This window comes from Penicillium pulvis, assembly GCF_028828015.1.
Source record: "Penicillium pulvis strain IBT 33274 chromosome Unknown scaffold_8_segment0_segment0, whole genome shotgun sequence".
In the NCBI taxonomy this organism is placed as follows: Eukaryota; Fungi; Ascomycota; class Eurotiomycetes; order Eurotiales; family Aspergillaceae; genus Penicillium; species Penicillium pulvis.
The window spans coordinates 1160448-1174011 of NW_026643080.1; the positions used below are offsets into that span (position 1 = coordinate 1160448).

The window sequence follows — 13564 nt, forward strand, 5'->3', positions numbered from 1 at the left end:
TCTTCGTCTCGCAATTGTAATTCATAACACTGATAAATCTTGAATCTCATATCACTGAAGAGATGGGGACTCCTGCAATCATGTGGAATGAGGGCTGGTTCATAAATCTGATATGTCAGTACCCTCCTTGCTACTTTCTGCGCATCTTTGTCTTCTCTGTAATTTCGCGATGGCCTTCCAGACAACAAGCCATCTTGTGTAATGGCGTTACCTGACGCTAATTTGGTCTTTCCCATGATAACTAGACTTGTACTAAGCTAGGAGGGGTAATGGCTGTTGACGGTATCCTATGGCGGTCCAGGGATGTTTTGGCTGGATGTCAACATTCCAACCATTCTGCCACCCGGGAATTGAAAAGCCAAAATGATATCAAAAAAAGGCATAGAAACCCCTTGCAAGATCATATCTTCTCATTGGCTTTGCCGTGACCTTTAGTACGTAGTATCACATCGCCGATGTAACCTAAGTGTTGGTTGGCAAACTAGGATGGCACCATAACTGAGGGAATCAAGTGCATCGATGTTGGAACATTCCGTTATCAAGTTTTATGAAGCAGTCTGAGTGTTTCATTAGATGTGACGTATGTCCAGGGATATTGACTTACTCTTGAGACGTGAGAACAAATGCGGGAAACATCTTCTATTTATGCAAACTTCGAACTGATGTAACATCTCGCCAGGGTGGTTGACAAATTTTGTGCGATCGTCCCAGTTTCCATAACTCCGTACAGCGCGGAAACGGCGAGACTATACCTTATATTCATCAAGTTGAAATCGCATTGACTTTTCCGCAAATTCCTGTGTCTCTCAATGGCCTTTTCTCATCAAGGACTGGATAGCACTGATATAAAGGCACTTAACGACCTTCTTCCGAATTTTGGTTTCTTAAATGCAAAGGGACTGGCCTTCTTGAGTCTTGAGGTAGTCCAAAGATCACCAAATCTAGTTGAATTTGTCCTGCAACCAACCTCTGATGGTGTCTTTCTCGGACTTGGCAGGGTCTGATTGTGTTTATATCTACAGTACAATAATGAGATTTATGAGAAATGAAGTCTTATTGATAAATTTTCTAATGTAATAATGGTGGCGGTAAAATTGCCGCCCTGAACAGCTTGATCGCTGATCCCAATGCTCAGGCCGACTGGCCCATTCGATCTCATCCAACTTTCCGTTCTTTCACATACTCCGACAGTAACCGCACTGCTGCCTACTCGTGCTCCTGGGAGCGAAGCTAGACAATGACGTAATCTGGTGCTACTATAGATGTCGAGACGTGTGACAATTACCATTGGCTTACGCCGTTTTCTGGATCAAGTATCAGGGCGCAATTCTCGGACCCGCGGAGGCCGCGGTTCCCAGTGCTTGGCGTTCCGCGCAACAGGGCTCCACTTTCACAATATCTACAGAAACTCCAAATCGGTCCATCTACGAGTGATCCGAAGAGAATTATTGGGTGGTTGTCTCCCCAGACACCTCGTGATGTATCTCCCGAAACTAGTATTTATGTAGCTTATATTCTCGTTCATTTCATCCCCAGAAAAAGAGACTTTTTCTTTGCCTTGAGTTGGAAACTTTGCACCAAATCTTCCATCACAATTCCCGTTTATACCGACAACACCACTCCATACTATCAGAATGGACGAACTATTAGATGTGGCAGTCATTGGGGCCGGTATGGCCGGGATCATTGCCGCGCGCGACCTCAGCGCGAAAGGCCACAAGGTGGTCTTGTTAGAGGCCCGTGATAGAGTGGGAGGACGAACGTATATGGATAGCGCTTGTGGCGACGTCCTCGAGTTGGGAGGGGCCTTTGTACACTGGACGCAACCCCACATTTGGAATGAGCTCCGGCGCCATGGAATTCTCGTGAACCCTCCGATAGAGGTGTGCCGGCATTACTGGCTTGCCGATGGAGTCGTGCACTCTGGCAGCGCCGAAGACTTCTCTGGCATTGTGTCTCCGCTCTTAGAAAGAATGTTTGCAGACAGCCGGGCTCGATTCCCGATGCCTTTTGACCACACTGCAATCAACAACGCTGATATTGAAAAGGAGACAATTGAGGACCGCATCAATTCGTTGAATCTATCTTCATATGAGCGTGCTGTGTTGGAAGGGGCATTGTCTGGCGTGGTACATTCCTACAAAGATCATGGCATTGCCCAGCTGCTCCAATCTGCGGCCACGTATTTTGGTAATTTTGGAGCCTTTTTCGAGACAGCTGGTAGCTGGAGCATTCAAGGCGGCACCAAGGGTCTTATCGACTCTATTCTGTCTGAGACAACCGCCAAGATATGCCTTTCGACTCCAGTAACCTCCATCATCGATGAAGGCTCCCAAGTTACGATTAGCACTCGAGATGGCCAAACGATCCGTGCTCGTTCGACAATCGTTGCGCTCCCTCTGAACACCATTGGTGACGTGCACATTTCACCAAGTCTACCCCCCGTGGCACGATCGATGATCGCAAAGAAGAATCCAACCATGGCTGGAAAGATATGGATCCGGATCCGGGGTGAGATTGAGCCCTTTTCTATCACTGCACCGGCCGGCAAATCTCCGCTCAATGCTTTGAGAACAGAGAGATACGTCAATGGAGATACCCTCATTTTTTGCATGTGCTGCGATGATGCTGAAATTCGTGCCAAAGATTCGCAGGGAGTGCAAGATGTACTCCGAATGTTTATCCCTGGAATTGAGGTGGTCGATATTGCATACCATAGTTGGGCGACCGATGAATTTGCCAAAGGAGGCTGGATGATGAATCGACCTGGATTTTTCACGACTGGAGCAGTGGATCTCAGAAAGCCACATGGCAATATTCAGTTCGCAGGAGGTGATATTTCTGACAGTGAACCGGGCTCTATTGAGGGTGCTATGTCAAGCGGCGCACAGGCAGCTAGTAATGTCTCTTTCAGGTTGGCCAAGAACAGCTTTTAGTAGCTAGCTACCCTCACAATGTTGTATTTTATTTGTCTTCTTCGAAGTCGACATCTGATTCAGTGAATGAAGTAGGATCTATATCTAGATGTTATTATTTCATCATCCCTTCTCCGGAAATCTGACCTTGCAGTCGACAGACTCTGCCGCCATGGAATTTAACGTATAACTAATTACTATTACAAATGATGAGTGATTCTGAACGTTGCGAGGACGGTAATCATTGATATTACGCGCGATAAAAAACTATAAAACATTTGTGGTTGTGTACCGAACAAGAGATAATGTCGGACGGTGGATCCACCCGTGTCCCGATCCCCCCACCGTACCCCCACAATTACTCAAGAAACCACCACGAGAAAAGTCTGACAACATTTCCGATGTTTAGAAATGCCTGAACTCATTTAAACTCAAAATGCCCCGAATTCTTCAGTTTACAGCGAATTCTGGTTGACTCGGGAACCGCGGACGCGGACCCGCGGATCCGTACGTGGAACTCAACCCCGCAGTCTAGTTACTTCAGGCTCAGCTAGTTTATACTTGACGCCATGGCAGGGTAGGATTTCCGCATGTTCTCCGTAACTCGGCGACTAGTTAACTGTCCAGCACATCTGAAATCGACTTTTGTCCGCCCTAAAGATTAGCTATACTTGTTGCAAAGCTTATCCAGCGAAAGCCGTAAAATGTCCTATAGCTTTTGGATGGCTCTTTAAGATATCACCATCAGTACCGATCGCCCTTTTCCCACGCTAAAGGCTACTTTTACACCGTCTATCAATAATTTTAAAGTCAGCGGTACTAGTCTGGTAGAGACGATAGCTTAAAGGAACGTGATTAAGCCGGCCGAGAATAAGAGGAAACGGAAATAAGTAGACGATACCATTATTACGCGGGTTGAGGCAAAGGCCTATCAAATCAAGTTGCTACAGGAATAAGGCTCTATGGCTCATCTTGTGTTTTATATTCAGGTCCGCTATCCAAGTTGTGCTTTTCATAAACTAAATATAACTTGTAGCGCCCTACAATGGTGATACAAGCATACAAGCTAGCCGCCAAAGAGCTTACAGAAGAAATTCAGGACAGTATTAACCTCGCTGATGCGAAAACGCATATCAGGGCTATCGATTAAGTTTATTAGGCACCTGTAGGAGCTACAAGGGCTTAAAAGTACTCTAATCATGTACTCATGAAGAAGTAGGGTAGTGAATTGTGCATTTCGCCTAATCTTGGCATGCTGTGGATATGAGCAACGATGCTCGATATTGGCCGCTTCTCATTTACCATTTGAACTTGAAGCAATTATGTCGCATCTAATATTCTATGTTCCGAGGATCCATGTTTTTTCGAGACAACTGCACCTGGGGAAAATGGACATATCGAGATAGTGAACAAAAAGCATGTGGCACACAATATTGCGCGGGAATATTCCATCATCTTCAAAAACAAAAAGCTAGCCAGCAACAAGAAGCGAAAATCTTGTATAATCCAATCATTACCCTATTGTATTCTAATGTGGGCGAAATACGGTCTCGTTGCAACGGTTCCGCGGGACCGCGGGCGCTGAGCCTGGGGGATAAGGTAAGATTCACATACGGAACGCAACCCGGAGCCGCCATCAGAGATCTCGGATAACAGCTAATATTGAGCCATACATTCTACTCATGTGAATGACGTTTGATGGGTTGATGCGTCTCCGGCAGAGAGATTTCCTCACGGTCTTTTGAGGTCACACTACACTATAAATTAACGAGCGAGACCCCTAGTGGTGGAGTTTTCATAACATCCTCAAGGACACAATACTCCTCTTCAAACAATTTGCCAATATGGTCAACTCCACTGATTCCAAACCCGTCGTCTTCATCGGTGCTGCGGGTGAGATGTGTCGAATCGCTGTCGAACGGTTTGCCAAAGCCAGCAACGCCCAGCTTATTCTTGCCGATCTCAACACCGCCGTCATCGAATCCCTTGCCGCCAAGCTTCCTCCTGGTCAGGCAAAGACTCAGAAGCTCAATCTATTTGATGACGCTGCCCTTGCCAATCTAATCAGCGGTGCTAGACTGGTTGTGCTGGGCGCAGGACCGTATTCCAAAACCTCTCATCCCGTCGTCAAGGCATGCATTAAGGCCCAAGTCCCGTACCTTGATTTTGATGACGATGTTGAAAGCACTCAAGCAGCTCTTGCTCTCACTGAAGAAGCCAGAAAAGCGGGTGTGCCTGTCTATATCGGCTGCGGTGACTCGCCCGGTCTGAGCAACGTCATGGCCATCGACGCCGCCAGTGAACTCGACTCGGTGGATAGCATTGATATTTGCTGGCTTGTCGGTGATGAGACTAGTGTCGGAAAAGCCGTGCTTTATCATTTGATGCATATTGCTGCTGGCCCATGCTTGACGTGGGTGGATTCAAAGCCGACGGTGAAGGAGTCTTGGGTCGGAACCACTTACGCACCAATGTATACCGATGATGGAGAGAGACTTTTGCATGAAACTGCTCACCCAGAGCCAGTGACACTCCCGCGCGCTTTCCCGAATGCCACTCGCATTCAGTGCTTCGGCTCGTTAGATCCCAAGCCAGTCAATGGTATCGCTCGAGGACTTGGCTCTGCTGTTCGCGCAAAAGCATTGTCAATGGACGAAGCCGTCGAGTTTCTTTATAATATGGCAACCAATCCACCGCTGAAAGGCGGATTGGGTACTTTGGGTGAAGCCTTTGGGGCTCTGAAAGAACAGCTCCGCGGAGGCGATATCACCCTCAAGGAGCTTTACTGCTTAATCAGCCACGTTGTCGGCCCTCTACGATATGCTCTGTGGGGAATGATTGAGCAAATTTGGAATGGAGAATGCACCGTTACTGAGGTTGTGACTTACATCACGAACGTAGCAACTGGAACGAAAGTCGAGAACAGAGGCAACACACTTGTGAGGGCCATTGGTATGCGCGGTGGTGTTCCGACGGTGATCACGAAGCGCAATCCAAAAAACGGCAAAGACTCCTACTTGTGTCAAAGTATGGGTACGATCACTGGCACCTCAACTGCTGCCTTCATGTTGATGGCACTAGAGGACGGCCACAAGCGTAGTGGCGTTTTCTGCCCGGAGGACTGGGCTAAGCCTGAGGTATTCTACAGTGCCTTGAAGCGCGTTGGAGTCCCTAAGGATGAGATTATTGAGAGCATCTAAGCGCTTTCCACATGGATACATGAATAGGATTATATTTTAAATTCACTCCCGAGTCCTTCGATAAAGCTCATGTATAAATCTTATTGGCAAAATGAGAGAATGAAAAACAGTCGTTATAAACATTAGTCCCAGCAGACACGGTACGTTTTGTGATTGCTCATTGGCGTTTTGTTAAAGGTGTGTAAAGGTTTCTTTACTTCCGCGGCAACATTCCACAAGAGAATTATGCAGCATATCTCTTTTTGAACCTTCCTTAAAACCCTTTCCTATTGACCTTTAATTCGATAGCTATCTGGCATAGAAAATCTCTAACATAAGATGAATTCAATTTCGGTGGACGTTGGGTGCTCAATAGCTGTCGTTGTTTTCTATCCTATTACTATCATTACGCCTGCCCTGACATATAAAATTAGCGATCCGCTGAGTTCAATAGGATTCTAAACTCTCATCACCCCCTCCTGTGGTTGGATACATAACGATTGCACTTTGCAATCCCTGCAGCTCCCGCAGACAACTTTGGAGAGCGGCAGACAGGTCTGAAATCCGTTCTATATCTACCGCCGAAACGGAGCTCTGAATCTCTTGTGCCAATCCCTTAGCGGCTAGTTGGTATGCCCGCACCACCATAGTAGGATGCTGTAGTTCTCAGTGTGAATAAAAGCCGATTCAAAAGCTAGTTGCACTTACAGGGTGCGCCCGAATGTCTTCGATGTTTGCCTTAAGTCCATGTTTTCCTTGGAAGCCAGGGCTTGAGACTCCATGGTTCGTTGAAGCGAGATAGGAGATTTGCATAGCGCTTGTGATTCGCTGGCTATCCCGGTAGTTTTTGGTTAGCTCTAGTTTTTCGCGGAGGCAATTTCCTGACGATAGTGGCTGGTTCGCAAGATGACTCTGGAGATGAAAAGAAAGCTCATAAAAGAGAAGGACAGCTAGGTCGCCATCAGTAGCGCAGAAAATCACACAACGCCTTATATCGGGTTTGGATAGCTGCAGTCTCATAGCCGAGTCATAGTCAATCTTGCCAAAGGTCGTTCTCCATAGATCAACGAGCAATATCATCCTTTTAAAATGCTGGTGAATCTCTGTATAGTTGACTTGACCGGTGTCCACGTTTTGAGTCTCTATAGTCAAGCGAGCAAGTGATTTCCACATTAAGACCACGAAAGACGCTGATTCGAGCAAAGCACTCTGTATAAGTTGCTCCGCGGAGCCTTGAGTCCAAAGCACTGTCACTGGCTCGGCCACTCCCTCGATCCGCGCAATAATGGCACCATCTACTGGTCTCGGATTCTGTACATTATCCACGCTTTTGACGTTCAAATCCTGAGCTATTCCCTCTTCCAAATGAGCATTCCCGGCACTGGAGTTATCAAAATGCGGTGCAATGAGAAAACTTGGAAATGGGACAAGGGCGATTGCTACGCCTCGTGACATCTCAACAAGCCATTCAAAAGCTCTGATCAGCTCTAAAACGTTATCAAGAGCTTCTAGGGACAGGCTTTGAAATAGACACTGCTCTTTCACGGGCGGATGCAGGCCCATCAAGGGCGTAATAATACTAGAGCGGGTATCACTACCTTGAAGACAAGTCCGAGCCTCGGCGCATAGTATATTTAGTCGACGAATGCCTTCTTGCAATGTATAAGCAGCGTCCTCTTTGAAATCACGGCTCCGATCCATCCCAGTAGGTGGCAATATTGTTCCAAAGAGGAGAAGCGACAATCCTAGACGGAAGGATTTGCTTGCTGCAATGTTCTCGAACACCATTTGTTTCGCCTTGGACCATGTAGCATATGCCATATCTCTTGCTTGCTGGACAATTTTTTCTTCGTTCTCGGAGCCATTGTCGTTGATATTAAATTGTGACCCGGCCGCAATGGCAACCCACTTGTGCGTTTCAGTCAAGGCAACATCGCGCGATAATCGCCCATATCCAGAACGAGAATCTGGACGCTGAAACAGCAAATCAAGAATGCTAGCTGTAAGAAATAGACGTGACGTAGCAGAAGTTGGCTGCCTTGAAAATGTTCCCATTTCCCAAGAATCCATGATGCCCAATTCAGTTTGGTTGAATCGTGCGGCTAGTTGTGTATTGTGTCTCAGTGGTGTTAAGGCAGCGATGCCCAGAGAGTAACAAGGAGGCACGCATTTCTCTGAAAGAATTCTCGACAATGGAATATCAAAAATGTCAAAATATACCCCTAACTTCTGAGAGCATATCTGGGAAGCCATCGTACGGTGAACTAGAGTACAGTCATGGCTTGACAGACTTGTTGCAGTGGTAGGCGAGAAACCATCGTCGTTGATAACATCAGTGTCATGGTCGTTAAAATGACTCTTAGCAGAAGACGTAGACTTCTTGGTTTTAAAGGAAGACTTCTTGCTCGCCCGCCATGCAACTGTGCAAACAGTGCCCCGTAATTCGCACATGGAACAAGGTGATAAAGGAATGTTGTTTGAGAGGGTGACATTGGGAGGCAAATCGCAGGCCCTTTTCGCTGAACGGCATGGATCGCACGAGCAATTCTGTCTTCGAGGTCTGTGTTGTCTCCGAGTGCTCGCAGGTGTTGGGTTCTGTGTGGCTGGACAGGACCTTTCCTTGGCCTTTTGGTCGGTTTGGGTGTCAGGGGACTTGGGCATATCAGCCCCCTGTGAAAGACGTAAGGGATCTGATGGATTGAAGACCTCATCATTCAATTGCACTGGCTCTGCTTCATCAGCCATGGGGCCCGAGTAGGTCAAGAACAGACCTCCGTCGGAAGCAGAGGGCAGCGCAAATGTCCCGGAATATCCAATGCGGCCAAAAGGGTAAGAATATGAAAAGTGATCCTGACGTGAAAAAGCGCCCAGAACATCGTTATAGTCATGATTCTCATCACCAGCCACGTCAGAACCATTGGGATAGCCATTTAAGTTGGCAAACGCCATACTGCCGAGGTCCATATAAAGCAGTATCCGAGTTTGCTGGTATACAAAAGGCGATGAAATGGGTTTCCAGCCGTAATGTGGTCACTGAACTGGAAAAAGAAAAGGACGCGTTTCGCCTTCACGCGAAGGCCATGAAGGACGTGCTCGCTAAGTGGACGCCTACCTGGCCCATGATATAGAAAATGTGGGGCTCCGATTACGGCTCCCGGAATCCGCGGGTCCCGGATTAAACATGCCACTGATCCTTTGGACGAATTTCTGTGGCAAGGGCAATTGCGGTTCAAATTGAGTTCAAGCAATCCACGAAACTGTGGTTGACGGGTTTGCGGGGTGGTCTCGCATTTCGACAACATGCTAAGAATTCGCTTCTCTAAATGCCACTATTGAACGCGGCAGGACATTTTCATTGTCAAATTATAGCAGAGAGGATGAATATGAGAACCTTTGGGTCTATTTGTATAGGGGAAAAGGCTTGCTCGTAGTGTTCAAAATCAGCTTCACCTCTCACTCTCTTTCCTTATCTCCCAAAGCCCCACCAGGCACAATTTGTCCATATTATGACATAGCTCTGCAGACTTTGCATTGTGTACGTACCTGCAATCATTCACTGTAAATCACCGTAAAGTCATGGCTTTGTCAGTATGCGCTACGTTCTTGCTCTTCTATCCTTCTTTCCAGGGCTACTATTTTGGTAGTTGTTATAGCGAGAAATTAGCTCAAAGTGGGAAGATGCTAAATTCAGTATCTTGATGTGTTATATTCAGGTTCCATGATTCTCGAATTGAAAATTCAATGTATTAAATAGAGAGCAAACAAATCCACACTCAAATCTTTCGGATTCTCGGTATCACGATGATGATGGTACCTATGCGAGGCTGTTCAAGATTACCCACAAAACGATTCTAGTTGCCTCAACCTGCGCTATCATTATCCTGTTGCTGCGGATAACCAGGTAGCGGATTTGGGAGATTATTCACCATAAGGTGAGTTACCACCCAATGAACCTCAGTAGTCGAAAGTTCTGACCGTATAGCATTGATACGTTGCTGGATATCAGCATCTTCAGAACTCCGCATTGTTTGACTGAATGCAGCAAATGCCGGGACCGGTGATCTTTTCTTTGTAGGAGATACTCACAGGCTGGACGCCTCTTTGTCCTCTGACAACCTAGTCGTCAGTGCGGACTCCGTGGGGAACCTTACCACCCTGCTTCCCATGATACCAACGAGAGCCGGACTAACCCATAACAAATGACACCTTATCTTCCGCTACTGCGATTCAGCAGATCTGGTGTGAAATTCTTAGTATGACCGCTGATCAACTCCCGATTATGAGAAAATTGCCAGCCTCCGTGAGTGAAAGGAACGTTGAGGGCGGTCAATGGGTCGCAGCCGACTTCAATGGATATGGCATGTGCCAGGCTTGATTATCTGTCTAGGCTATTTCTCGTATGGCCTTGGGAGATCCAAAGCCACAGTGGCTACCAGACGTCTATTTGACCACCAAAGAAGCGGCTGGCAGGAAAGGAAACCATGGGCGCGGAGGCGGGCCTTGCATCGCTTTTCTCCAGGATATAAGACTTGCACGAACATTGTAAACCAACCACGCAGCTCTAGGAGCCAGGAATGCGTGACTTCGTACTCAATTCATGTTTTACTGAGATTGTTGGATTTAATTTCAAAATACGGTCATTGAAGTTCAATTGAAATGGAAGTCTATCTTTGCTCAAGAAAGGATTTGTCAGGCCTAGGTCCATTCTGAATAGCAGAACATGTAATGTATTTCAATCCTGCGAAGACATTCAAATGATGTGCGCCTTCACTTTCGCTGCGTATTTTGTATCCCTTTCAGCCAGATTTAATTAGAAGAGTGCTAGGGTTTTTGGCTTGGGGCGTTCAAATAGGCCAAGATCAACACATGGGCTGCGGGCAAAAGTAATCTCATGGCCAGGACCAAACCACGTACGGAGGGGTATATCAGTCTACTTGGACATAAACCCAAATTTACTGCTGCTTGTTTCCAATTTGGACCAGAGGTCTTTTGGTGATATGCTTGGGGTAATTCCGCTTCTGACTGAACCTTGTCGGCTGTTTCGCGGCTCCGCGGATCCGAGCATTCACCAGTCAAAATTGCCGTTGGCAGTGGGAGGTATCAATATAAATCTCATAAATTACGGAGGGACTTGTTAATCTTGCATTGACTTCTATGAACATAGAAACCTAAGATCGCAAGCTACATAACAAAACGTCCACACGAAAACGCCCAAGTCAGCTACGTCACGATGGCTGCGCACAAGAAAATGCCAGATTTCGATGTCATCATTATTGGTGCAGGCATATCTGGCATTAATTTCGCATACCGTATGCAAGAGCGAAACCCAGAGCTCAGTTACTGTATCCTCGATGGCCGACACGAAATTGGAGGGACTTGGAGCTTATTTCAGTATCCGGGTGAGCCCTGCCATCCTCATACACATCACATTTGAACGTTTTTCCTGACTTTATAAAACACAGGTTTTAGATCAGACTCAGACCTCTATACGTTCAGTTTTGCGTGGCGCCCTTGGACAGGGAAGAATTCCATTGTTCATGGCTCTATCATTCGCCAGTACCTTGAAGACTCGGCCGCCCAAGAGGGCATCGATAAGAAGATACGCTTTCGCCACAAGGTGAACAAGTTGAATTGGTCATCCTCGCCTAATATGTGGGATTGTGAAATTACCGTCAATGACACGGAAAAGATGTCTTTGAGGTCTCGTTTCATCTTCCTTGGCACAGGCTACTATGACTACGAGGAACCTCTACCCGCGGACATTCCTGGGATACACAATTTCCAAGGCAAGGTCGTTCACCCCCAGTTTTGGCCTGATGATCTCGACTACGCCGATAAACGGGTTGTTGTTATCGGATCTGGTGCTACCGCTATCACACTACTTCCCTCCCTCGCCACAAGTGCTGCGCACGTAACCATGCTCCAGCGCTCACCAACTTACATCGCGTCCCTTCCCACCCTAGGAGTTTTTGAAGCCATTGTTTTGAAGATACTGCCTAGTTTTATGGCACATCGAATCATACGTCTTAAATGGATCCTTTTCTCATTATTCATGGTGTCGATGTGCCATCATTTCCCTCGTTTAGCCAAGTCTTTCTTCCTCAGTGGAACAGCCAAACTTTTGCCCCCAGGCATGAGCCTAGAGCCAGACTTTGTGCCTTCTTATAATCCGTGGGATCAGCGCTTGTGTCTTTGTCCTAACGGCGATTTTTACGCCGCAATTCGGAGCGGAAAAGCAAGCATTCATACCGGTATAATTGAAACGATTACTGCGTCTAGCATAACCCTCGCCTCTGGAAAAGAGCTCCATCCCGACATCATCGTGACAGCGACTGGGCTCAAGCTACGCTTGGCAGGCGGTATCGCCATTACTGTCGACGGCGAGCCGTATAGATTATCGGACAACTTTACTTGGCGGACTGCCATGGTGGAAGGTCTGCCTAACTTAGTGCTGTCAATCGGATACACCAACGCAAGCTGGACACTGGGCACAGACTCAACGGCAAATTTAGCGTGTCGTTTGCTGAACCGGATGAGGAAACATGGCTTATCGGTAATTGTGCCGCGAATGACCGCGGAAGAGAGGAAGCACTTAGAAGAACGTCCATTTTTGGCATTATCTGCAACCTATGTGAAGAAAGGGGGAGATGTGTTTCCTAAGACTGCATCTACGGCTCCGTGGCAGCCGCGTTCGTACTATTGGAGGGATCTAGCAATCGCGCGATGGGGCGATATCAAGAAAGGCATGGAGTGGTTGAGATAGGCCTCGTCACGGACCTATCAAGGCAAAATTACGGTAACATCTATAGATAGACGGTTCATCGTTCTCATCATATCAGCATTTCACATAAGCTTTTCTTTTGAGTATTGCAAGATCATCAGCAGGTAGCTCCATGTGCTTTCTGATAGGTCTTTACGGCAGTTATCTGACTTCGTGCTTTCAGAATCTGCAAAAAGATCGGCGTAAAAGTGATGTCCTCGATGGATTGAGACTGATCCAATAATAAACCATATGCCAATATAGCCCCTCACATTATCAGTACCTTAGAATCTAGCTAGTATTCTGAGCTTGTTGGAGTTTACGATCAGCCTCGCAGCTCAATAACCAACTTTTAGAGAGAACTTGCTAATTCCAATTAAATACCACGTTATCATGCGAAGGTACTCCTCGGCAGAACAGCTCGGTTTGGCCTAGAACTCAATGGAGCGGGTAGATTTAACCGGCCGGCGCGATGCAGAAAGTCCAATCGTCGGACCCGCGGCTCCGAGGAACCGCGGCTTTAATGTCCAGTCATCACAAGGACATGATAAAGCAACCCTGTGACCCGCGGAAGTCAAGTTAAAGAAGTATACTATCGCCAATTGCGGGGTGAATGATCCCATCGATATTCAACACACGAGGCTTTTCATTTCTTATCATTTCTTATTCGCCGTCATATGGCTATCTCGTAGGTCCGAGTCCTATCTCAA

General features: G+C 46.9%; 4 protein-coding genes across 4 annotated transcripts; 3 read left to right on the forward strand and 1 right to left on the reverse strand.

The window, feature by feature from the left end:
* Positions 1–1634: 1634 nt before the first annotated feature.
* On the forward strand, positions 1635–2936 carry N7503_009839 (flavin monoamine oxidase family protein; the record flags this gene model as incomplete). The annotated part of the gene is made up of 1 exon (XM_057069385.1): positions 1635–2936. One exon carries the CDS (start codon positions 1635–1637, stop codon positions 2934–2936), a length of 1302 nt encoding a protein of 433 aa, XP_056915996.1.
* A 1823-nt stretch (positions 2937–4759) lies between these two features.
* On the forward strand, positions 4760–6115 carry N7503_009840 (saccharopine dehydrogenase family protein; the record flags this gene model as incomplete). Its single annotated transcript, XM_057069386.1, has 1 exon — positions 4760–6115. One exon carries the CDS (start codon positions 4760–4762, stop codon positions 6113–6115), a length of 1356 nt encoding a protein of 451 aa, XP_056915997.1.
* A 426-nt stretch (positions 6116–6541) lies between these two features.
* On the reverse strand, positions 6542–9043 carry N7503_009841 (Zn(II)2Cys6 transcription factor domain-containing protein; the record flags this gene model as incomplete). Its single annotated transcript, XM_057069387.1, has 2 exons — positions 6542–6751; positions 6803–9043. The coding sequence occupies 2 exons, from the start codon at positions 9041–9043 to the stop codon at positions 6542–6544; spliced, it is 2451 nt and encodes an 816-aa protein (XP_056915998.1).
* A 2281-nt stretch (positions 9044–11324) lies between these two features.
* On the forward strand, positions 11325–12857 carry N7503_009842 (flavin-containing monooxygenase; the record flags this gene model as incomplete). Its single annotated transcript, XM_057069388.1, has 2 exons — positions 11325–11493; positions 11557–12857. 2 exons carry the CDS (start codon positions 11325–11327, stop codon positions 12855–12857), a joined length of 1470 nt encoding a protein of 489 aa, XP_056915999.1.
* Between the last annotated feature and the right edge of the window lie 707 nt (positions 12858–13564).